This window comes from Tiliqua scincoides, chromosome 3, assembly GCF_035046505.1.
Source record: "Tiliqua scincoides isolate rTilSci1 chromosome 3, rTilSci1.hap2, whole genome shotgun sequence".
Lineage (NCBI taxonomy): Eukaryota > Metazoa > Chordata > Lepidosauria > Squamata > Scincidae > Tiliqua > Tiliqua scincoides.
In genome coordinates, this window is record NC_089823.1 from 63419923 (window position 1) to 63440567 (window position 20645).

Here is a 20645-nt window from a genome sequence, read left to right on the forward strand (position 1 = left end):
CTCATCCCACAGCTCACTCGAGAGGCCAAACAGTTGCTCTCATGCTGAGAGCAGTTGCATCAGGCCAGTGTGGGCTCCAACAAATCTCCAGAGGGCCAGAGGCTCATTGGAGACTAGGGGCTCCCTGAGGGCCGCATTGAGAGGCCTTGAGGTTTGGGCACCCCTGGCCTAGAGCATCCCTGTCCCCAACTGAGGTAGACTTCAGGTGGTGCTCAGGTGGAACTGAAAGGTCAATTCACCAGGTAGATGGATCTGCCCAAAAGCCAGATCTGGCCTCAGGGTCACAGTTCAAGCAGCCCTGACCTAAGCAAATAGTTCCAACAGCCTAATCTACCTAAGGGGTCTGTTGCAAAGAGATAAGGAATTTTAAAAGCGTACAATGAAAGTGCTACAGAGTTGATGCATGCCAATAAGTAACATGACGAATAACTTACAGGGTACCTATCCAGATCAACAGGTTGTCTAAATGGCTCAGAATCTTCACACTGGAAAATTAAATTTACAAGTTCCATACATTGCTTCTTCCAACTATTTTCATCATAGCTTGGTTTCACAATAGTTTTCTTCTTCAAGGCCTGTCTCTTTAAAAAAAATATTCAGAATATTTATATACCCTTTTCAAAGTGATTTACTTAGCAAAAAAGAATAAAATTATGGCTCTATGTCCCAAAACCATTTATACCCTTTAAACGAAAAAGAAACCTAGGAGAGACACTATGCTGGAATTAATAGGGACAGTTGTCCCTGCTACCAACTATTAAAAAGGTAGCCATCACTTTAAAAAAAAAAGGTGTCTCTGAACAGTTAGCAGGGGTTCTGCCAAGTTAGCATGTAATATTCCTCAATATGAAACTACATTAAGTCATAGTTCAAATTATCTGCCAAGCTACAGGGCTGAGCAAGTAAAGATTTTAACATCCATTGAGATGACCTAGTAACAGTTTTATACCAGTAGTATTCTCTTGTTTATCCTAGGGGAAAAAACAGCACGCTTAACACATGCCAGCTTACTTTTCTAGAAGATGTTCTTGGTACATAGGTCTCTTCATCATCCTATAAACAGACCAGACAAGTTCTTTGTCAAAAAGTTACCATTTACTTACAGATAATATGTCAGAAACCATACTGTTCAATGGGCTTACAATAGAGTCCATTTTAAAGATATTAAAATAAAGGGAAAGAATATGCTTGATAGCCATAGAAATAACAGAAAAAATAAGATAGAACCTCACTGCAGAACATCAGAATAAAGCTTCATTACCAGATCATCAGCATCAATGCTGTCCTCATTTGTTGTGATGCGCAACTCAAATATATCTGTACAGTTGGGATTCCTGGAAAATGAAACAAAGTCATGGGTATTGGTTAGTCTTAATATTATACCAAAACAAACTGTGAAATTATTTTTTCATGCTGGTCAGCAAAAAGTAGAAGTCTACAAGGGGTCATTATGAAGAGTAATAAGGTCACTAATACACAATTCATTTTAACATTTCAGAGATAGAAGATAAAAATTAAGGGGAAAAAATCAGAAATCTTCACATAGCTAGATAATATCTAAAGAATGGCCCTAACAATATTCTGTATTATCACAAGCACTCCTGAAAACCAAAGACATTTATTTTGATACACAAATAGGACCAAGACCTATTGCAAAGGTGTTAAACATAAGGTCCGGGGGCCGCAAGCTTTTTATCCGGCCTTCAGCTGCTGAGGTGTTACAGCTGAAATGGCGGCCCACATGAAAATTGGGCTTTCCCAAATCTTGAAATATGATCAAGATTTGCATACTTTCTCTTCTGTAATTTGCAGGTAAGGAGTTTCTATATGAGAACAGGGTCTGATTCCTGGCCATTAGCTGCTTAATGACATCACTTTCTGCTTAATGACATCACTTCCGACCCCCAGCTAGAGGCCTGAATGCCAATTTTGGCCCTCTGTATGAAACAAGTTTGACACCCCTGACCTATTGTATGGAAAATAAAACAAAAGTAACACACTTACAGCTGCAGTTCTACTTATAGTGATCATGGGGATAGAAGTGATTAAAGTTATTTCAATTTAAGCAGTAAACATATACATCTTATTCCTCAACCTGAAATACTGCTTACCTGATGAATTCTAAGAGCTGATCTGTGATTTTCTGAGCAGACCTAGCAATAGTGCTGTTAGGTTCATTGAAAGTCCTGGCATTGCTCTCAATGCATCTTACTTCCCAAATTAATGCAGAGAGTCTCCTATATTTAAGAGTAGGTAAAGAGAATATTTAAGAGTAGGTAAAGAGAATATTTAAGAGTAAGTAAACGGAATATAGTTTAACAGCAACCATGGAACACATACATCATGCAATTAAAAAAAATCCTATCTAAATAAGGAGATAAAAGTGAAAGAATTCAACTTTTCAGTTAGTGCCATACATTCAACAAAACACACTGAAAGCTCCCCAAAGAGCAGTTTGAGAAAGTAGCTTTGTCATTCCTAAGCTTTTTAACAATATCAAGAAGTGCATTGGCATGTTTCATACTTTTAAGCATATGAAAAGTTTTGCTTCTCTCTTGCACAAGTTTATACACACTTATACAGAACATAACTTTATAAAATGTATAGTTGCCATTTATAAGTAGTACAACTATGACCCTATATACTTAGAAAATCCTTCTACATGACGCCCTTTATCCATAATTTCTCACTTCCTTAACGTTTGGTCAAGATGGTCCTTTAGACATTTAATTCATTTTTCCCTGTCTTTCCCCACTACCCAGTACAAAATATAAAAACAATGCAGCAATAATCGCAGAAAGCAAGAGGCAACAGTATAAAAGTCATAAAAGTATCTGCCTCTGGCCAGGATGTATGGGAGAAGTTGACATCTCAGGTTCCCTGGTCCTAAGCCCTAACAAGAATTATGCTAGATTCTGCAGTCAGATAACCAAAAACTCTTCTGAATTCAAATACTTATACAACACAGTGCAATCTATTCACATTTACTAAAAAATAAGTCTCATTGAATTTTCTGGGGTTTACTCCTAAGTAAGTGTGCACTGGATTACAAATTTAGGAAAAGGGTCTGTGAGAAATTCAAAAGAAAGCAGCAAAATGAAAAGCAAGCACAAAAACGTTCAAATATACATAGTGGATTTTTCAAGCTCATATACTAGGTAGTGGTGCTCAACATCCAAACCCTATTAACGTTACAGTGAAAAGAGTGTTAAAAAAACCCAAAACATAATCAGAACTTTCTTCATTTATACTCTGCTTTCCAATTCAGCATTTTTTAATTAGTAAGAATATTTATATACCACTTTTCAATAATGTTTGCAAACCAATTTACATAGTGAAACAAATGATTGCTTGTCCCTGAATGATGAAGGAGGAGAGACCAGCAGTAACCACTAGAAAATACACCATGCTGCGGTGAAGAGGAACAGTTGCTTTCCCCCTCCAAAATATGCAAGGATATCACTATGAGAATATTCGAAGAATTCTGTGTGTGAAGATTTCTGGATGGCTTAATTTCATAGCAATTTTGAAGATTACAATAGAAGGCAGTAACCTGACTAACCTGTAAAAACGGTTGGCTAGTCTCATCCGAATAGTCCAAAGGTCTGTTGGATAAGCTATTACTGTACTGTACTTTGGATAGGTATTAAGATCAACTGGACCAGCAAATGCTGCTGAAATATCTGTCAAAATAGTAAGTTTCAGTCAATTAATGTTATTTAATAACTAGCAGATAAACTTCCATACAAATCATAAAAGCAGGTTAAATTTGTTTCACAAAAGTCTGGGCAAAATTTCCAGGCAACTGTTACAAAGTTGCATTTGTAGCAACAGTATTTGCAGGGTTTGTAAATAAGTGAGATGGTTGTCAGATCCTTACCAAGTCTCAGAAGCTGATCAATCCCACAAATAATCCGGTCACACTCTTCATTCTGGGGTTTTCCTTGCCACTCTCCCTTTTGAGGTTTGTATACTAACTTCAACATTTCTTCAGCAGTCACAGACACACTAGCTCCCAATTCCTCAGGCTGATCAACTGCTTATTTACAACAATCAGGAGATATTGGGAAGAAAACAACAAAATTTATAGCACATTTAATAAAATGTGGCTTTTATGTTGAACTTTAAATCTAAGATTTGAGATATAATTTGGCATTGTATCAGCAATATTGCAATTCAAAGTATTCAACAGTCACTTCTGAGATTCAGTGCTAAGCACAGCTATTTGTCATTCTAATTTACATCCCTTACTTCTAAACTATTTTTGCAAACAATCAACTTCTGGTAATTGAAAATACAATTAAGTGATCAACATTAAAAGTATGCTCAGTAAAAGTTAGGTATGTGAAAAATTGGGTATGTGATGAATACAAACTCAGTAACTGCGAGGCAGCTTCAGTAATACATCTTGCTTTTCCTGGAACTTTTCCTCAGTGTTTATACAAAAAGTTCTACCTCCAGCTCCAGATGTGACATACAGTTGCATGTCTCTTTCCATGTTCTCTAGTAGAGGAAGGGGGTAATGCCTGACTCTTGGGGAAAGCCACTCCCACTACCAGGAGGCTGGGCCAATGGGAGACAAAGTTTCCTTCTCCATGGAGAGCACCCCATTTTCCCCAGACTGGCTCTGCCTCTGCTGGGGCAGGAAGCTAATCCTGTGAGCACTGTAGCTCAGCATTTCTCTTTACATTTTTTTCCTTCTCTTCCTTTCTCTTCACCTTTTCCTCCTCCCCCTGCCTTCCTAGTCAGAGCTTGCCCTCACAGAAAGGAGGGTTTTAATTTTTTTCCTTTCCTCTTGCTACTGCATGAGGGAGGCCTTTAGTCTACATGCCAACTTGGATCTGGCAGGCCTTTTTTCCCTGTGCTACTACACAAGGGAGGCCTTAGGCCTATATGCTAACTTAAGCCTGACAGGGGCTTCTGACAAGAGTGACAAACAGGAGGGCATCCAGCAGCAGCAGACAGAGCCCTCAGAGTTTTTGGCAGGAAATGCAGCTACAATCTTCCCAGACACCAGTTGGTTTGGTGGGGTTTGGCAGGGCCATATGTTGTGCACCTTCTCTCACCTAGTCCAACACACACTAGCTACAGTCTCCCACCTCACTCTATGCTTTGGTGGACTTAGGCAGAGTACATTCTCCGCTACCTTGTGCTTCCCAAGAGGGCTCGGTTTCACTATGCTCAGATCACAACAGTGGTGGCAAAGCTGTGGGAGAGTTGCAGAGCTCTGTGACCCACAGTGCCTGCCCGACTACCCTGGCTGGCTTGGTAGGGTATGAAAGGCCTGTGCATTCAGTGCCCTCCTTCACGGGGGCTTAGCCCAACGCATCCCAGCTGCGGCTTTTCCCTTCTAACCCTATGCCTTAGCGGACTGGGTGGAGTCAGATAGAGGGAAAACATGACAGCCCAGCAACAACTATCCCAGGATCCATGAGACGAGGTATGGCACAGGGGGTGTGTTATCTGGGATGGGAGGCAATCCCAGCCAGGCTGACCACCCCCCAGCTAGTCTACCAGTGAAGCCGAGACACTACCTCCTTAGTCTTGCTTGATCTCTCCGGAAATCAAGCCAGAGTGCAGCTCCTCATCAAAGGTTGTGGCCGAGCTGCAGACACCAGGCATAGAAGCCCCATTCCCTACCAACTATAAAAGGGAAGGGCATCAGAGACATGAATGGCCCAGGGCTAAGCACCCTAAAAATCTCAACCCAGCCACTCCAGGTTTTGCCCAGTGACCCCTCCGTTTCTGACTGTGTAGCATGTTCCAACTCCTCTAGGGAGGAGGGTGAGCTATCAGGGTATGATATATAGGGTCTGGGGAGGCGGAGAAAGCCCCCAGGGACATCTCGGGGAGAGAAGTGAACACAGCAGCTCAGTTGCACGTAGTGGCCTCCCTACTTGCTGCTTTCATGGGAAAAACAGCAGCTGTGGTTGTGAATGAGGTGGGAGGGGCAGTATGAGGTGAGGGGAATGTGAAGCGTGGTGGAGCGGAGGTGGTGGAGCCTCCCCGGCATCAGATTTACCCCCAGGGAGAGAGGTCAGTCAGCAGCCATTTGGAGAAGGCTTGGCTAGCAAGGAGGCAAGCAGGAGCCTCCTCCATAGTGGGAGGAAAGCTTCCCTCCCAGTACAGAGAAGGCTTGTGCTTGCCAGCCAAGACGTCTCCAGACTGAGGGGAGCCCGAGGCCAGAGAGGATCCGACTGGCAAGCTTGCTCAGCGCAGGACCTTGCTTACTGGCTGGGTCCTCTCTGCAGCAGGAGGAAAGGAGGATGGCCAGGCAGGGGAGCTGCATTTGATCAGCAAAGAGCCCCCTCTAGCTTCTGGCCTCCTTCCCAGTCAGGAGGGAGGTGTGCATTTTTTCTTCTCTGGTGCCTTCAAATTCACTTTTTCTATCGTTGTTTGTATAATTACAACACCTTCATCCCAATTTTGGAGGTAATTGAAGTGCGGTTATGTAAGCCGCCTTGAGTGACCTTTGGGGAGACAGGTGGAGTATGCATGTATGTATGTATAAAATAAATAAGTGAGGAGCCATGACCAATGGCCACAGGGATCAGGAGAGCCGCAGGCTGAAAATGTTTGAGAACCACTGGGCTAACCCAAAGCTAAAAGTCACCTAGCTCCTAAACACCAAGTCAGAAATTCAGGTAAGAAGTGGGGCAGATCCAAGGTATCAAACCTCCATGACACACTGAGCCCCGATTTTCTTCTCCTGCAATTTCCTCCACGGAGGATGGGGAATTTTCTGGGGAGAGTTGAGATAGCACACCTGATAACGCGGTTAGGTTTTTCCTGCAGCCTTGTTCCCTGGGCTCCTGGGAAACGCTGCAGAGGCTCTTTGGTGTGAGCAAAGAAGCGTCTTGGCTGCCCTCCATGTGAGAGATGGAGTTGCTTGTCAGCCTGCGTGGGAGGCAACTGGAGGCCAGAAGTGAGACCAGACCAGGAAGATCCATCTGAAATGTTCTGTGGTTCTTGAAAGAGAGAACCTTCTATGATTGTAAAAATCCCCTTGAGGAATTTAGAAACACTTGCCTATGCAAACCACCTTGAATAAAGTCAGAGGAGTAATCAGATGACCAGAAAGGAGGTATATAAATACCTAGTTATTATTATTATTGTTATTATTATATCTTTGCCAAGCATTATGAGGTGGGCACTGCAGGCTCAGCTGACATTTCTGGCAGGTGAGTTCTGCAGAGATAGGCCCTGAATGCTTCCACCTTGTCTGGCCCATCCCAGTATCTGACAGCTCTGACATTTCCCCAAGAGTCAGGAATGAGTCAGGAATCCCCTTCCTCTCCCCAGAACAGGAATTCTCAGGCAAGTTCTGTTATTTGATAAGAAGAACAGTGACAGGTTGATAAGCCTTCTTAAACCCTTTCAGTTCAACTCTTTTTCCATTCAAACTCGTGTCCCCCACAATTCCCCTCTCCATAGGGGAATACTGCTACCTGCATCTTTCCCCCTACAAATCAAATATTAGTTGGGAAAGCACAGTGATTAAACAATCCTTGTCCCCACCATTCTTCTGCTAAAATATGTAGCCAAAAGCAGCTATGGGAGACTAGAGGTTAGTGAAGGATATAGATACACACATGACTACATCTCATACTTTAAACGGTTCCTGGATGATTCTTTATAGAACACAAAACCAGCTCACAGATTTCTCCCCAGGAAGTCACATTATAAACAAATGTATACACGTATCAGTTGCATTATTATTGTAATACATGCTGATCCTCCTTAAGTACAAAGCCACCCATATTCCTTATTTTATTTACAAACACGTTTTTACATATTTCTGTGAATAACTTGTGAGCAAACCGACTACATCCTTTAAACATAGTTTCAAACTTTTAATGCTGGAAAGGGCCTTAGAATATTACAATTAGTTCCACGACCCCTCAATACTAACAATATTTCAGGATATTTATATCATGCTGACTTACTCCTTCAGAAAATACCTGACTGGAACAAAACAGGAAGACAATAAACTGATGTTGATTGACTACAAGACAGCTAGTAATGAAAACATTAATAAATGAGTTTTGCATACCATTCTCTGGAACTAGTTCCATGTCCCATGGGCTAAGTCTTTCAGTTTCACCATTGTCCCATCTATGTAAGAAAGTAAAAACAAAAAAGATATACAGCCCATATGAGGTATGTCTATTAAATAACAAGACTGTGATTCCACCTAGTAAACAAAGCAGTCATAACCAGTTATAACTCCATACGTAGTAACCTTGAACATGTCTGAACCTGCATGACAAGCAGCAACATTCTATGAAGTTCAGTTGATTGTGAGTCGCCATTTAGTTTGGTCGTGTTTTCTGTAGAGTGCCGAAAAAATGCTAAGTTTAAAAGTTGAACAACGTGTCAATTTGAAATTTTTAGTAAAATTGCACAAAACACCAACAGAATGTTTTCAAATGCTTACTACGGCCTATGGGAATGACTGCCTGCCTCGTGCGCCTGCATTTGAGTGGCACAAAAGATTCAGCGAGGGACGTGAGAGTGTCGAAGATGATGAACGCCCTGGACGACCTTGCACTTCAAGAACCGAAGAAAATGTAGAAAAAAATCAGTCAGATCGTTCGATATCAAGGGTGTAAATTTGGAAGAATGGGTTCCAGAAGGCACAACAGTTAACCAGCATTATTATAAGGAAGTTTTGAAAAAGTTGAGAGAAAGAGTCAGAAAGAAACGGCCGCAACTGTGGAAAAATGGTTTCATTCTTCACCAGCACAATGCGCCTGCTCACACAGCACTTTCTGTGAAGCAGTTTTTGACCAACAATCACAATACTACACTTGAACATCCTCCGCATTCGCCCGATTTAGCACTTTGCGACTTTTATCTTTTCCAAAAGTTAAATCAGTGCTTAAAGGGACATATTTTGAGTCAGCTGATGCTGTAAAGAAGAAAATGGCAGATATGTTGAAACTGACATAAATTGATTTGCTCCATGCCTTCGACCAGTGGAAAACAAGACTACAGCGATGTATTAGTGCAAATGGGGAGTATATTGAAGGGGACAAACATTAAATTTGTAATACCAATAAATAACGGTGAGTTATTTAATCAGTCTTGTTATTTAATAGACATACCTCATATGCTAGAACGTCAGTAGCTCCAAAATCAATGGGACTAGTTAGGAATTAACTGTAGATACAGTGGTGCCTCGCAAGACGAAATTAATTCATCCCGCGAGTCGTTTCATATTGCGAAATTTTCGTCTTGCGAAGCGCGATTTAAAACAAACCAAAAAAAAATGCAAAAAAATTTGTCTTGCAAAGCACGGCCATAGAAAAATTCGTCTTGCGAGTCACCAAAAAAATCACAAAACGCTTTCATCTTGCGAGTTTTTCGTTACGCGAGGCATTCGTCTTGTGAGGCATCACTGTACTTGCCTTCAAGGTGAGAAATTTTTACAAAAAAATCCAGCATGGACCATCTCCTTGTCCTATCTGTGGGTCACTTAGAGGGTCAGGCCGTTCAAGAGTGTTGAAGCAACCAAGGGAATATAGGGGATCTTTTGTGAATGGCTGGTAAAATTTCCGATGAACAGAAAGGCTTTTAACACAGCTTCTTCATGGCTTGCTATTTGGCACTTAAATGCCTTACTAGTATCTCTTTATATGTGATGTAGGTTATATCAGTAGTTAATTGTAAGATACCACTATTTCAACATTCAGAGTAATATATCTAGTGGAACTTTACTCACAAGGCAGGCTCCTATAGTTACTCTGGTTAGTTCTAAAACCAGTAATATAAAAAGGAAGCAACCTCCTTGGCACACCTTGGCAACGTGTACCTTCTTGGGACACCAAGATCCATATATTAAGATCTAACATATTTGATATGCAAAACTTTTCTTCTGTAGCAACTGACCCCAAAGGATTCTTTTACTGTAGTGATGCCTTCCTTTTTTTTGGAATTCTAATTTTCTAATCTCCAAAAATGAGAACATATATATTCTTATTAAATACAAAAACGTAAAAGGACCACTTCTCCCTGCTCCCTAGTTATTGGTTATAAAACACTGAAACATTTTTTTTTAAGTAGTTTCAGAGGTTGCAAATACTAATTGCTTATAAATGAAACAAACTGTACCATCAATTCAAAGGGAACATACTAAAAAAACCATGCACTTACTTAACACTATAGCACTGAAAAGGACTGTCTGGATATTGTGGCTGAAATGGCTCCTGGCTAAGAACAGTTCCAAACCACCAAGCATCATCAATAATTGAACGAAAGCGGTCACCTGTAAGAACAACCGATCAGATATTACATAGTTATTTGGAATTATTGTTTTTTTGCTTGCAGAGGACTGTGAGCAAAGGTAATGATTACATAATCATAATCTATTCATTCTGTATACAAACTATAAACCACCACATTGCAGTTTCATGGTCCAACACATGTATACTTTGCAAATAATGCTTTTCATGACTGTACTTAAGAGCCTTAGACCATGGGCTATAATATTTGCATTATTATAACCAATTACAAACTAAAACAGTCTGAAGTACATAAGTGCTATTACAATGCTTGGAAATGTAATTGGGTTTCCGGTGAGTAAGGCAGGATTGCAGCCCAAGTCCTACTGAATACAATGGGCTTATGGAGTCAAAAATCCTTTCCATGGGCTTTAAGATCACATTCAACCAGTTCAGCTCTCCCCAAAGTTTCACCTTTTATTATGAAGGGCATTATCAAAGAACTAAGATGACACCTGAAATAATGAAAACACTAGGAAGAAAGATGTAAAAGCTACACTAATGTATAGACTAAGTGAAGACTAAGGGAGTAGACTAAGGGCCCAATCCTTTCCAATTTTCCCAGTGCCGGTGCAGCTGTGCCAATGGGGCATGCACTGCATCCTGTGGTGGTGGGTGCAGTCACAGTGGCCTCCTCAAGGTATGGGAACATCTGTTCCCTTACCTCAGAGTTGCTTTGCAATTGCACTGGTGCTGGACAGTTGGATAGGACTGGGCCCTAACACAAATTATCCCCATCGTCTTCACTGTCTGTACCATCTTCACCGTCTGTAAGAGGAGCTTTTACATCTTTCCTCCTAGTGCAGGGATGCCCAAACCCCGGCCCTGGGGCCACTTGCGGCCCTCGAAGACTCCCAATCCAGCCCATGGGGAGTCCCCAGTCTCCAATGAACCCCTGGCCCTCCGGAGACCTGCTGGAGTCCACACTGGCCCGACGCAATTGCTCTCAGTGTGAGGGCAACTGTTCGACCTCTCATGTGAGCTGTGGGACAAGGGCTCTCTCCACTGATTGCTGTTTCACATCTGTGATGCAGCAGCAGCAGCAAAGGAAAGGCTGGCCTTGCTTTGTGCAAGGCATTTTATAGGCTTTGAGCTACTGCAAGATCTTCATTCATTCATATAAGTTCCATCTCTATTATATTCATTTATGTAAATCTACTCAAATTTGAAATGTATATTCTTTTTTTTTCCGGCCCTCGACACAGTGTCAGAGAGATGATGTGGCCCTCCTGCCAAAGAGTTTGGATAGCCCTGTCCTAGTGTTTTCGTTACTTTAGGTGTCATCTCATTCCTTTACTATCAACCTATTCATCAATAATGGTACAGTTCTCAAGTTTTGTTTGAGGAGAACAAAGACTTACAAGGTTGCCAATTTCTTTGCCGTGCTTCATCATAGAACTGACGCAATACAAGGAAGTCAATAACATCTGGCATATCATGATATCTAGGCAGAAGAGAAAAACTAAATTAGTCTCCAAGGTAGAATTTTCTTAACTTTTGCTGGAGGTGGTGGTGGGAAGGAGGACACTTACTTGAGAGAAAATGATTTGTCCTGAAGTTGTCCTGTAACATGATCCATAAGAGTAAGCTTAAGACAACAGAGTGCAGGAGGGCCAACTTCATAATGTATTCCAACAATTTTAACCAATTCTTGTTCCTAGCAACAGAGATATACATGATTAGCAGCAGCACAAAAAAGGTCAGCTATATTATTCAGTTCTGCAACAAACTGGATAATGGTAACATGGAGCACAGCACAAGTTTTAACACGCACAGATCTTAAGAATCATATCAATCTTAAAGAGATATCGGGCACAATCCTAACCAGGTCTACTCAGAAGTAAGTCCTATTTTGTTCAAAGGGGCTCTCAGGAAAGTGTGGTTAGGATTGCAGCCATCAAGACTTAGGGATGGTTTTTTAAAAACATATTTACACCCACACACATGCAGCTTATATGGTGGGTGGGGAGATCTGACAAAAGTTCAAAGACCTGATCTCATGGCTCGGGTTCACCTGGACCTGCACCAATGAGTTCACTAGCACAGGTCCAAATAGACCCTTCTGTGCTTTGAAGGCTTTACTCCCCAAGTAAAGAAACAAATGCTCCTTTACCCAATGGAGACCTCCACAACTGCCACCCCCCCCCCCAAAGGGATGCAGCAGTAGCCATTTTAGCATCAAAGGAACCACAGGATTGGGTTGTAAGTACACAATACATATGTAGATATCATGCAGTAAATCAAAGAAGGTTTGAACACAGGAGGTCAGGTTTAAAATTCCATTCCTCACACAGATACAATGCTCATACATTCATGTAACATTGGTGAGTTTTGATGTGATCAATGAGTTAAATACTACAAAAAATGAACTGCTAGCAAATACTGAATGGATCTTACCCTAAGAACCATTTTTCTCCATGGCTCCTTGTGTGGATTTAATTCATATATATTGTTTTTCCTCACAGCTTCAATATAGGCTTCATGACCTTGTCGAAAATATATCACCTAACAAAAACAAGTCAATGAAAGTCACCTAAAATTAGAATAAATGGAGAACTTAAGACACTTTTTCTCTATTTAGTAGCCTTGCAAATAATTACTGAGGGTGTCGGTCACTCCCTTCCTGCTCCATTCACTAAGTTCTCTCCTCTACTGTACCTCTACCACTGCACAAATATTCCAAATAAAATAGAAGTAGACACGGAGTATTGGTTCCTATGTTCTTCCTCCCTTCCGCAATGAGAACAGTGACCAATTTTGCTATCACATCAAATATAATCAATGTAACCTGCCTCAAAGACCTTTAAAACAGAAGGGAGAGAGCTGTACAAATAGCCTAACAGGACAATGGCCTGTCCCAGCTTGCTCTGCTTTTTGAAGTAGCTGCATGTGCAGCCTAGCTTGCCCCTCTTTTTATCTTAAAAGATGTCATCCCCTAAAAAGCTATTTAAGAGATGTCCACAAGTTGCAAGTCAATCAGTGGTGGCAATTGCTACTTTCCCATTACATGCAGCACAATACAGCTGAAGTAAACTACTCTAAAAAGACTGCAAATTAAGCAGCATAGCTTAAAAAGTTTCTCACCTCATCACCCATTTGAGGAACAAAAGGAGACCTTCGGAGTCTTACATCTGTTATCCAATCAGGAGGGTGGAAGTCACAGGACAGTTCTGGATTTGCTGGTTGTGTGTCATCCACTTGTGCATCCTTATAAAGATTACACTAAATCAGAATACAGCTTTCTAAAAGTATTATGATTGCTTGTCCATGAAATTCATTGAAAATATGCACACAAAATTAGTCAACATTCTGATTTTTCCTGTTATAACACAAAATCCGCAGCCTCTGCTGAGCTCAGAGGACCCTCTGGAGACAAGTGATGCTGGGCTCCCCTTGCCTTTGGAAGGGGCACGTGGGCAGACCTGTGGACCTAATCTGTGGATAACTGAAACCGTGGGTACAGGAGGGCCCCCTGTACATGTTACATTTATACAAACTTCAAGACATTCCCCAGAAGGCAGGTCTGAAGAATCTTAAGTCTGTCATTTGGCAAGCAACAATAAACTATACTTTGATATGAGGACCAAATTAGACATGATTTTAAATACAGTTTGTCCTTGGTGTCCATGGGGATCTGCACCCAGACCCCCATGAGGATACCAAAACCCACAGGTAATGGAATCTACTGAATGTGACTGAAAGTACCTTCCAATTGTGCCTGGGAGGTGTTATCAAGCCCTGGGAGGCTGTGTGTGCCTCCTGGGCCTCAGGGGGGCCCTGAAAGGCACTTCCAGTTTTTGGCGAAAAACAGAAGTGCCTTTCGGAAGCCTCCTGAAGCTTTCAGAAGACTCTTCCAGTTGCATTCAAGAGCTACAGTGAGGCCCACTTGATGTGAGTTGAGACCTGCACTGAGTCAAATCTGCAGGTCCTGAACCCACAGATGAGGGCTTGCTGTATGTGGTTTGCTATTTCATCTTTGTGTGTTTTTTTTTGCATACAGCAATCATAAGGGTTCACCTTTTCTACTATTTATTCCAAAACTAAACAATAAAAAAAGAGAGAGAAGAGCAAACAACATAACTAAAGTTACATCCAGTCTTGACCTGACAGGTAATGTCCCTGCCAAAGAAAGAACCCAGGGAAAAAAGTAGGGTGCCTTGCACATTACACTTCGATATATGGGTAGAATATCCCTTATCCGGACATCCAAAATCTGGACTATTCCAAAATTTGGATATTTTTGTCCAAGACTTTGTTTTTTAAATTTCTGTAGTGTGAACGCTAGAAGGTCTTGTGCTCATTCCCACATACTGTGTAGGTACAGACTGCTATCCTCTGCTCTGTGGTATGCACCCATACAGACACTGTTGAAAAATGTCAGAAGAGGTCAGCAGACACCCGAATGGGTAAAAATGAAAAGAGGAAGCATTTCTCATTTATTCAATTATTTTGAAATCCAGACATCTTCCTGTCTCAAGCAGTCCAGATAAGGGATAGCCTGTAATAGAATCAACATTGACAATTCTTTTCTTTTTAAAGACTGCTTCATGAACTTTGCTAATGAACTGGAAATTATCCCTCCCTCAAAGAATCAATATAATTTTCTACTTAAAAAATTATCCCCAAAGTTGTATATATTGATTTTATATGGCTCTACCTGTTCTATCACAAACTACTCCCTAATTTTTATTTATGCACAAACTTCTCATTTATAGCAATGTGCTTCATTACGATGTGTCTTTCCTACTGACTGCAGGAGCTGGAACCATTGCAGTAATTTTTTGCGCCACAGTTTATTTATTCACAAAAACTATTAGTAACCTTAGGAACAACTGGTAAGTATTAGAGGTCTAAATCTAATCAGAACCAAAAGAATCACAAGAAGAGCAATACCTCCTCATGCCTTTTTGGTTTGTATTTTTTCCGTCTTTTTTTCCTCTTCTTTGGTGGAGACATTTTTTCTAATGATACTTCATCTTCAGATGAGCTACAATATCTAATAGTTTTGCGCCGAGAAGTTCTTACAGGAGGTTGTAGATTAATCCCTGCATCAGCTATCCAGTCAGAATACTGGCTTGATGAGTCACTGCTGCGGAGGAAAGAGATGGTTTCCTATAATAGTTTCAAATCCAGTACAATCACAAGTTTGGGTTGCAAGTGTTCAAACCACAATATGGACTACCTAAAGATCTAAAAAGGGAAGGAGGCAATTGTGCCACTTTACCTTGGCTGCTGCACACATTCCAGCACACTTTTCATGACTAGAATGCTGATACCCTGTCTTTCTTCACTATGAGCGCAAACCTAACCAACTTTCCTGCACTGACATAGCTGTGTCAGTGGGGCATGTGCTGCATTCTGCAGTTGGGGGGCAGTCACGGAGGCCTCCTCAAGGTAAGGCAATGTTTGTTCCCTTACCTCGGAGTTGCATTGCCCTTATGTTGGTGCTGGAAAATGGGTTAGGGTTGAGCCCTATGACACTTCAAAAAAATCCAGCATGGGGCTCCTTAGGATATTATTGCAAAGAGAAAGGTGAGATTAAATTAACTGTGAAGTTTCTCAAATGCAACTTACTAACAATCTTCAATTTTCTGATGAACTGTAAACAGCATCCTTTTCATAATACAGTAATGGAATACCCTGCACTTTCATCTGGTTTGAGACCAGAGCATAGATGAAAGTAAAACATGGATGAATGCCACAGCTCAGCCTTATTTAGCCACACAGGACTGTAGCTGTGCCCTCAAAGCTATTCCAAGTGATCAGCTTATCAACTGCTGCTGGACACAGCTTAATCAGCGAGAGGAGTGGGCAGCTGGACCCCCTATTTGTATATAGCCTGCAGAGACTGCCTATGTCTCTCTCCCACTCACTCACACGCTCCCAGTAAACAAGAAAAAGCAAGTTGCTCCATGGCAGGAAGTAACACCACTCAACACATACACAAGGAGAGGGCCCAGCCCTGCTCTTCCCAGTGCTTCCTTTGCTGAGCAAAGCATTCTGTGTGTTTGCATGCTCGGCTTGAGCTAGCTTGTGCATGAGGCTGTTCAAAGCTGCTTTGCGCGAAGCTGGGGCACAAGGAAAGTTGGAGTAGGGCTGCCTTCTCAGATGAAAGAGGAAAGTACATAGATGAAATTTGAAATTTAGCTATAATTGGAAGTGGTCAAAAGAGCAAAGCAATTAAAGTCAAGAGGACAAACATCAGGGTATGCCTGTACACAGGGCTGATGCAATATCATCATCTATGTGAATCCTGAACTATCAATCTTTTTTAAAAAAAGATTGCAAAACTAACCGCAAAAATTAAAATGCATCATTTCCAAGGAGCTGAGCAAAGAGACAAATGTTTTGAGTTTGATTTTTACCTGGAATGACTACTGTCGCTTTTCCCGTCACTCTTCCATTCCTCTTTATGGGAAGACAGGCTCAACCCATCACTTTCTTCTGCTTCCTAGATTAAAATAAATTTGCTAGGAGTTCTATATTACAACACAAATCAGAAGCTAGCTCCAGTTACTACAATGAAATGCAAGAGCTCATATAAGAACCACCCTGCTAGATCACACCAAAGGCCCCATCTCATCCAGAAGCCCATTTTCTGCAGCAGCCCACCAGTTGCCACTGAAGAGTCCACAAGCAGGAGATGAAGGTACATCACCTCACCACCACTGCTCCCCTGAAACTCTTATTCAGAGGCACACAGCCTCTAAATGTGGAAGTAGCATGTAGACATCCTGACAATGAGAGACTTGTTTTTCACCTGTTCTATGAATCCAGAACCGTCATCCAAATCTTCATTAGAAGAATCAGACTGGTCAATGTTATTCCGTGCGTGATATGTTGCATATTTACGTCTATAAAGCCTCCTTTTGGACTGTATCAGCGAATCTTCAGAGTCACTCTGAATTGGATATTTAAAAAAGAGTCAAGTTAGGGGTGGAAATATGCATTACTGAACTACTGGGATCGGTTTTGTTAGAAGTTATAACTGTTCTACTTCCAAAACAAAAATGCAAGTAGTTCTGATTAATAACCAAGTATACCTCATACATATTTTGCAAGACGTTCCTTACTGAGGTAAAACGTACCAATATTGTCACTATTTGTGTAGGGAATCATGCACATAGGTGAAGCTTCCCATAGTTTTCATTGCTTTGGCTTCCACCAGCACTGAGCATGACAAACTCATACACGTGGTTTTTCTAACCAGTCAGCCTATGCATGTACTCTCCATCTTATTCATATCCAGAAAGAGTTCCCCATAAACTGCAGGCATTTCCTACCTTTTCTGAAGACTGAAGTAACTTCCTTTTCTGCTCTGCTGTATACAGCCATTTCTCCTCTTCTCCTTTTGCAATCCTATACTCCTCCTGAATTCTAAAGAGATCATTTTGAAAGTTTGATAGCCAATTTACATGTATAAAAAAGGATATGCAGTTAGAACACTGGTTCCAACCTGTGGTCCATGGACCACAGATGGTCCACAAGGCCCCAAAAAGTGGTTCACAAGGTCTCAGAAAAGAAATTGCCTTTCATCATTTCAGCATCTCGCCGAGCATGTGTTCCCCTCATGGACCACCACAGAGGGTGGAGAATGGATTGCCTGTAGCTATAGCTGACTCACTCAGGAGATGCTTCCTCATGGACCACCAGGGAGGATGGAGAATGGACCACCTGCAACTGCAGCTAGCACTGAAATGTTGGCTGCGACTGTGGCCAGTCCGTGCGCCACCATCTCTGGTAGTCTGTGTAGGAGTACTTGCTCAGAAGACACTTCCCTATGCATCAACAGAGAGGGTGGAAAATAGACTGCACACAGCCACGGCCAGCACTGCATGTGGTCCATAGTGATTCAATTTTTGCCTTGGTGGTCCGTGGGCTCCTACAGGTTGGGAACCACTGAATTAAAAAGAAAAGCTTCTTCATATCTAGACTTAATTAGTGCTTCAACTACTATTCTCTGACACAAGCATTTTAGTCACTCTAATAACCTATTTGACTAACATAACTCACAAACTTGAGGGCCCAATCCTAATCAACTTTCCAGCGCTGATGCAGTCGTAATGCAGCCTTGAAGTTACCTTAACTTGTGAGTGCCCCCCCTTCACAGGATGCCGCACACGTCCTGTTGGCACAGCTGCATCAGCGCTGGAAAGTTGGACAGGAATGAGCCCTAAGTTGTATATAAAATAACAAAGTATGAGTCCAACCTTGAGGGTTCTGATCTAGAACAGTATGAACAGGTAAGAAGCAGGCTCAGTTGCAACAAACTGGAAGCAAACAGCCCAGAAACATTAAGGTTATGACGATATAGCAATGCTTTTGGACAATTGTTTTAAAAGAGAATTTAGGAGGGAATGGGGAAAAAGTCAGAATGATGTAGTTGTTCTGGAGCTGGACTTAGACCTTCAAGATCCCGATTCCTATCCCTGCTCAGACATGAAGTAACTCTCAGACCCACCTCACAGGATTGTTGTGAGGACAAAAGGAGAGAACTATGTACACCATCCTGAGCGCTTTGGAAGGAAGGTATAAAAATGAGGAAAAAAAAATTTTTTTAAATGAGGAAAGTGAGCAAATACAACTCCCTTCAAGAATTTTTCACTTAGCAGGCTCACAAACCTGAATATACTCGATGTTACTTCTGGAACGACTACTCTCCGTCTCCAAGCCTGGAGGTCTCTCTCTGTGGCAATCTGACTCCTTGGAGCATTCTGATGCATCTGACGCACACCCTCAACTTGACCACTACGTCGCAGGCCAATATTAGGAGGAGACTGGATATCCAAGCTTTGTCTCCGGAAACCTGGAAAAGGTGTTCATGAAATACAGTGAATACAGATTCTGGAAGCAGACAATTTTTGCATCTTGTGCCTTCTATTTAATGAAATACTGAATGTTTAATGCCAATAAAGGTTCTTGAAAAGAAGAAGAAAATACTGAATGTTACAGACCAGCACTTGTTCTAGGTGACTCAAACACTTGTCACTCTCTGAACCATTCTGCAATTCTACCACCCATTAGCAATGCCAGGTTAATTCAATTTCATCCTGTGATCCAATTTCAGTAGAGCTGCCACCTAACACCCTCTTTTTCAAAATGGCCAAAAAGCTGGATTATCTGTATAGAGTTCTGGCTTGCAGACAGAAGTCCAACACAATATACAAGGCTTTCCGGTTAACACCATTTTTCTCACATATATTCCAATATTAAATGTTCACAGCCTTCTGAGTATATAAAGCACTTCACATGTATCATCTTAATGTAGTCCTTACAACAATCATGTAAGCCCAATATTATTACTCCCATATGTAGCTGGGGAGCAGAGGATGAGAGGACATGGTTTATAAACTGCATTCATTACAGACAAATTCACTGCAGAGACAAGATTCAAACCAAGGTACTCTCAATTCACAGCTCAGGGTCAAACCAGACATTATGCATTATGTAGTGTGCCCCTATGTTCCTTTTTGTTTATCAAAATAGTTTGCCAGAGTGGGGTGGTCTGTTAACATTAGATCATTTTGCATAAGCTCAAGAGTTCCAATTTAAAAAATTATATCGAGTTCAATGGCTAACAAGAGTAGAAGACAGCTTTAAAATATACAAGTCTAAGAACTGACCTCTTCTAGGTGTTTCTCCTCCATTTTGGGATACATGGGGAAGGTGGTCTTGATCAGTGCTAGTTCTTTGGTCTTGCTGCTGCTGTAACTGTCTAATCATACCATCAAGTATGCTGGGCTCTACATCTTGTTCATCTTGGTCAGTGGTTTGTTGACCTATTACCTGCTCCACAACCTCTCCATCACCTGGAAAATTTAAAAAGTAAATATTTAATCTTAAAATTAAGGAAATTTGTTAAAACGGTGATCCAATTTTCACCAAAACTTGTCAATAGTTTATGACTCTAAGCACTCTGTATATAAAGTGACAATAAGATTATGTTAAGACTTCATTCTATATATGGGAAATAGCTGCTCTAAAAGTCTAAACAAGCACCTACCTCAGAGTGCATAAGGCATCTCAAATTGGTAAACAGGGAATATTGGGTGGGTTTATTACTTTAGTTCTAGCATACGTAGTTCTAGATATCAGCTGTGAGATGCATTACCTAAGTGCGTTGAGACCTGACAGTGGTAAAAGTTGTTTATGCTGAAAAACTGTCATCAGCAAGAGCCAGTAAGATGCACAGAAGCACACAGCCTGGTAGATATTTGTGGTCAACAAGTCAGGCATAACTGCAGTTACGTGGTACAATGATATAAACCCAAGATAACCCAACTACACCAAGCTACAGTATGGATTCACATTCTGCTGTGCTTGGACAATTCCAAGGTTAGACCTAGAACTAAAGGTTGAAAC

General features: G+C 41.3%; 1 protein-coding gene across 2 annotated transcripts in view; it reads right to left on the minus strand.

Annotated features, from left to right (window-relative positions):
* Positions 1 to 20645, minus strand: part of BRWD1 (bromodomain and WD repeat domain containing 1) — a 72848-nt gene that overhangs the window by 17786 nt on the left and 34417 nt on the right. Inside the window, exons 18-35 of one of the 2 annotated variants that reach the window (XM_066622283.1) lie at positions 19907 to 20092; positions 18906 to 19089; positions 17567 to 17660; positions 17044 to 17184; positions 16649 to 16734; positions 15177 to 15372; positions 13368 to 13490; positions 12681 to 12788; positions 11816 to 11940; positions 11645 to 11727; positions 10156 to 10267; positions 8054 to 8115; positions 3881 to 4036; positions 3563 to 3683; positions 2112 to 2237; positions 1262 to 1334; positions 1012 to 1053; positions 435 to 581 (exon numbers count right to left, since the gene is read on the minus strand). In XM_066622283.1, the coding sequence (XP_066478380.1) occupies positions 435 to 581; positions 1012 to 1053; positions 1262 to 1334; positions 2112 to 2237; positions 3563 to 3683; positions 3881 to 4036; positions 8054 to 8115; positions 10156 to 10267; positions 11645 to 11727; positions 11816 to 11940; positions 12681 to 12788; positions 13368 to 13490; positions 15177 to 15372; positions 16649 to 16734; positions 17044 to 17184; positions 17567 to 17660; positions 18906 to 19089; positions 19907 to 20092 (2165 nt within the window). Of the gene's footprint in view, positions 1 to 434; positions 582 to 1011; positions 1054 to 1261; positions 1335 to 2111; positions 2238 to 3562; positions 3684 to 3880; positions 4040 to 8053; positions 8116 to 10155; positions 10268 to 11644; positions 11728 to 11815; positions 11941 to 12680; positions 12789 to 13367; positions 13491 to 15176; positions 15373 to 16648; positions 16735 to 17043; positions 17185 to 17566; positions 17661 to 18905; positions 19090 to 19906; positions 20093 to 20645 lie in introns of both variants that reach the window. The other variant, XM_066622282.1, reaches the window with a different exon arrangement.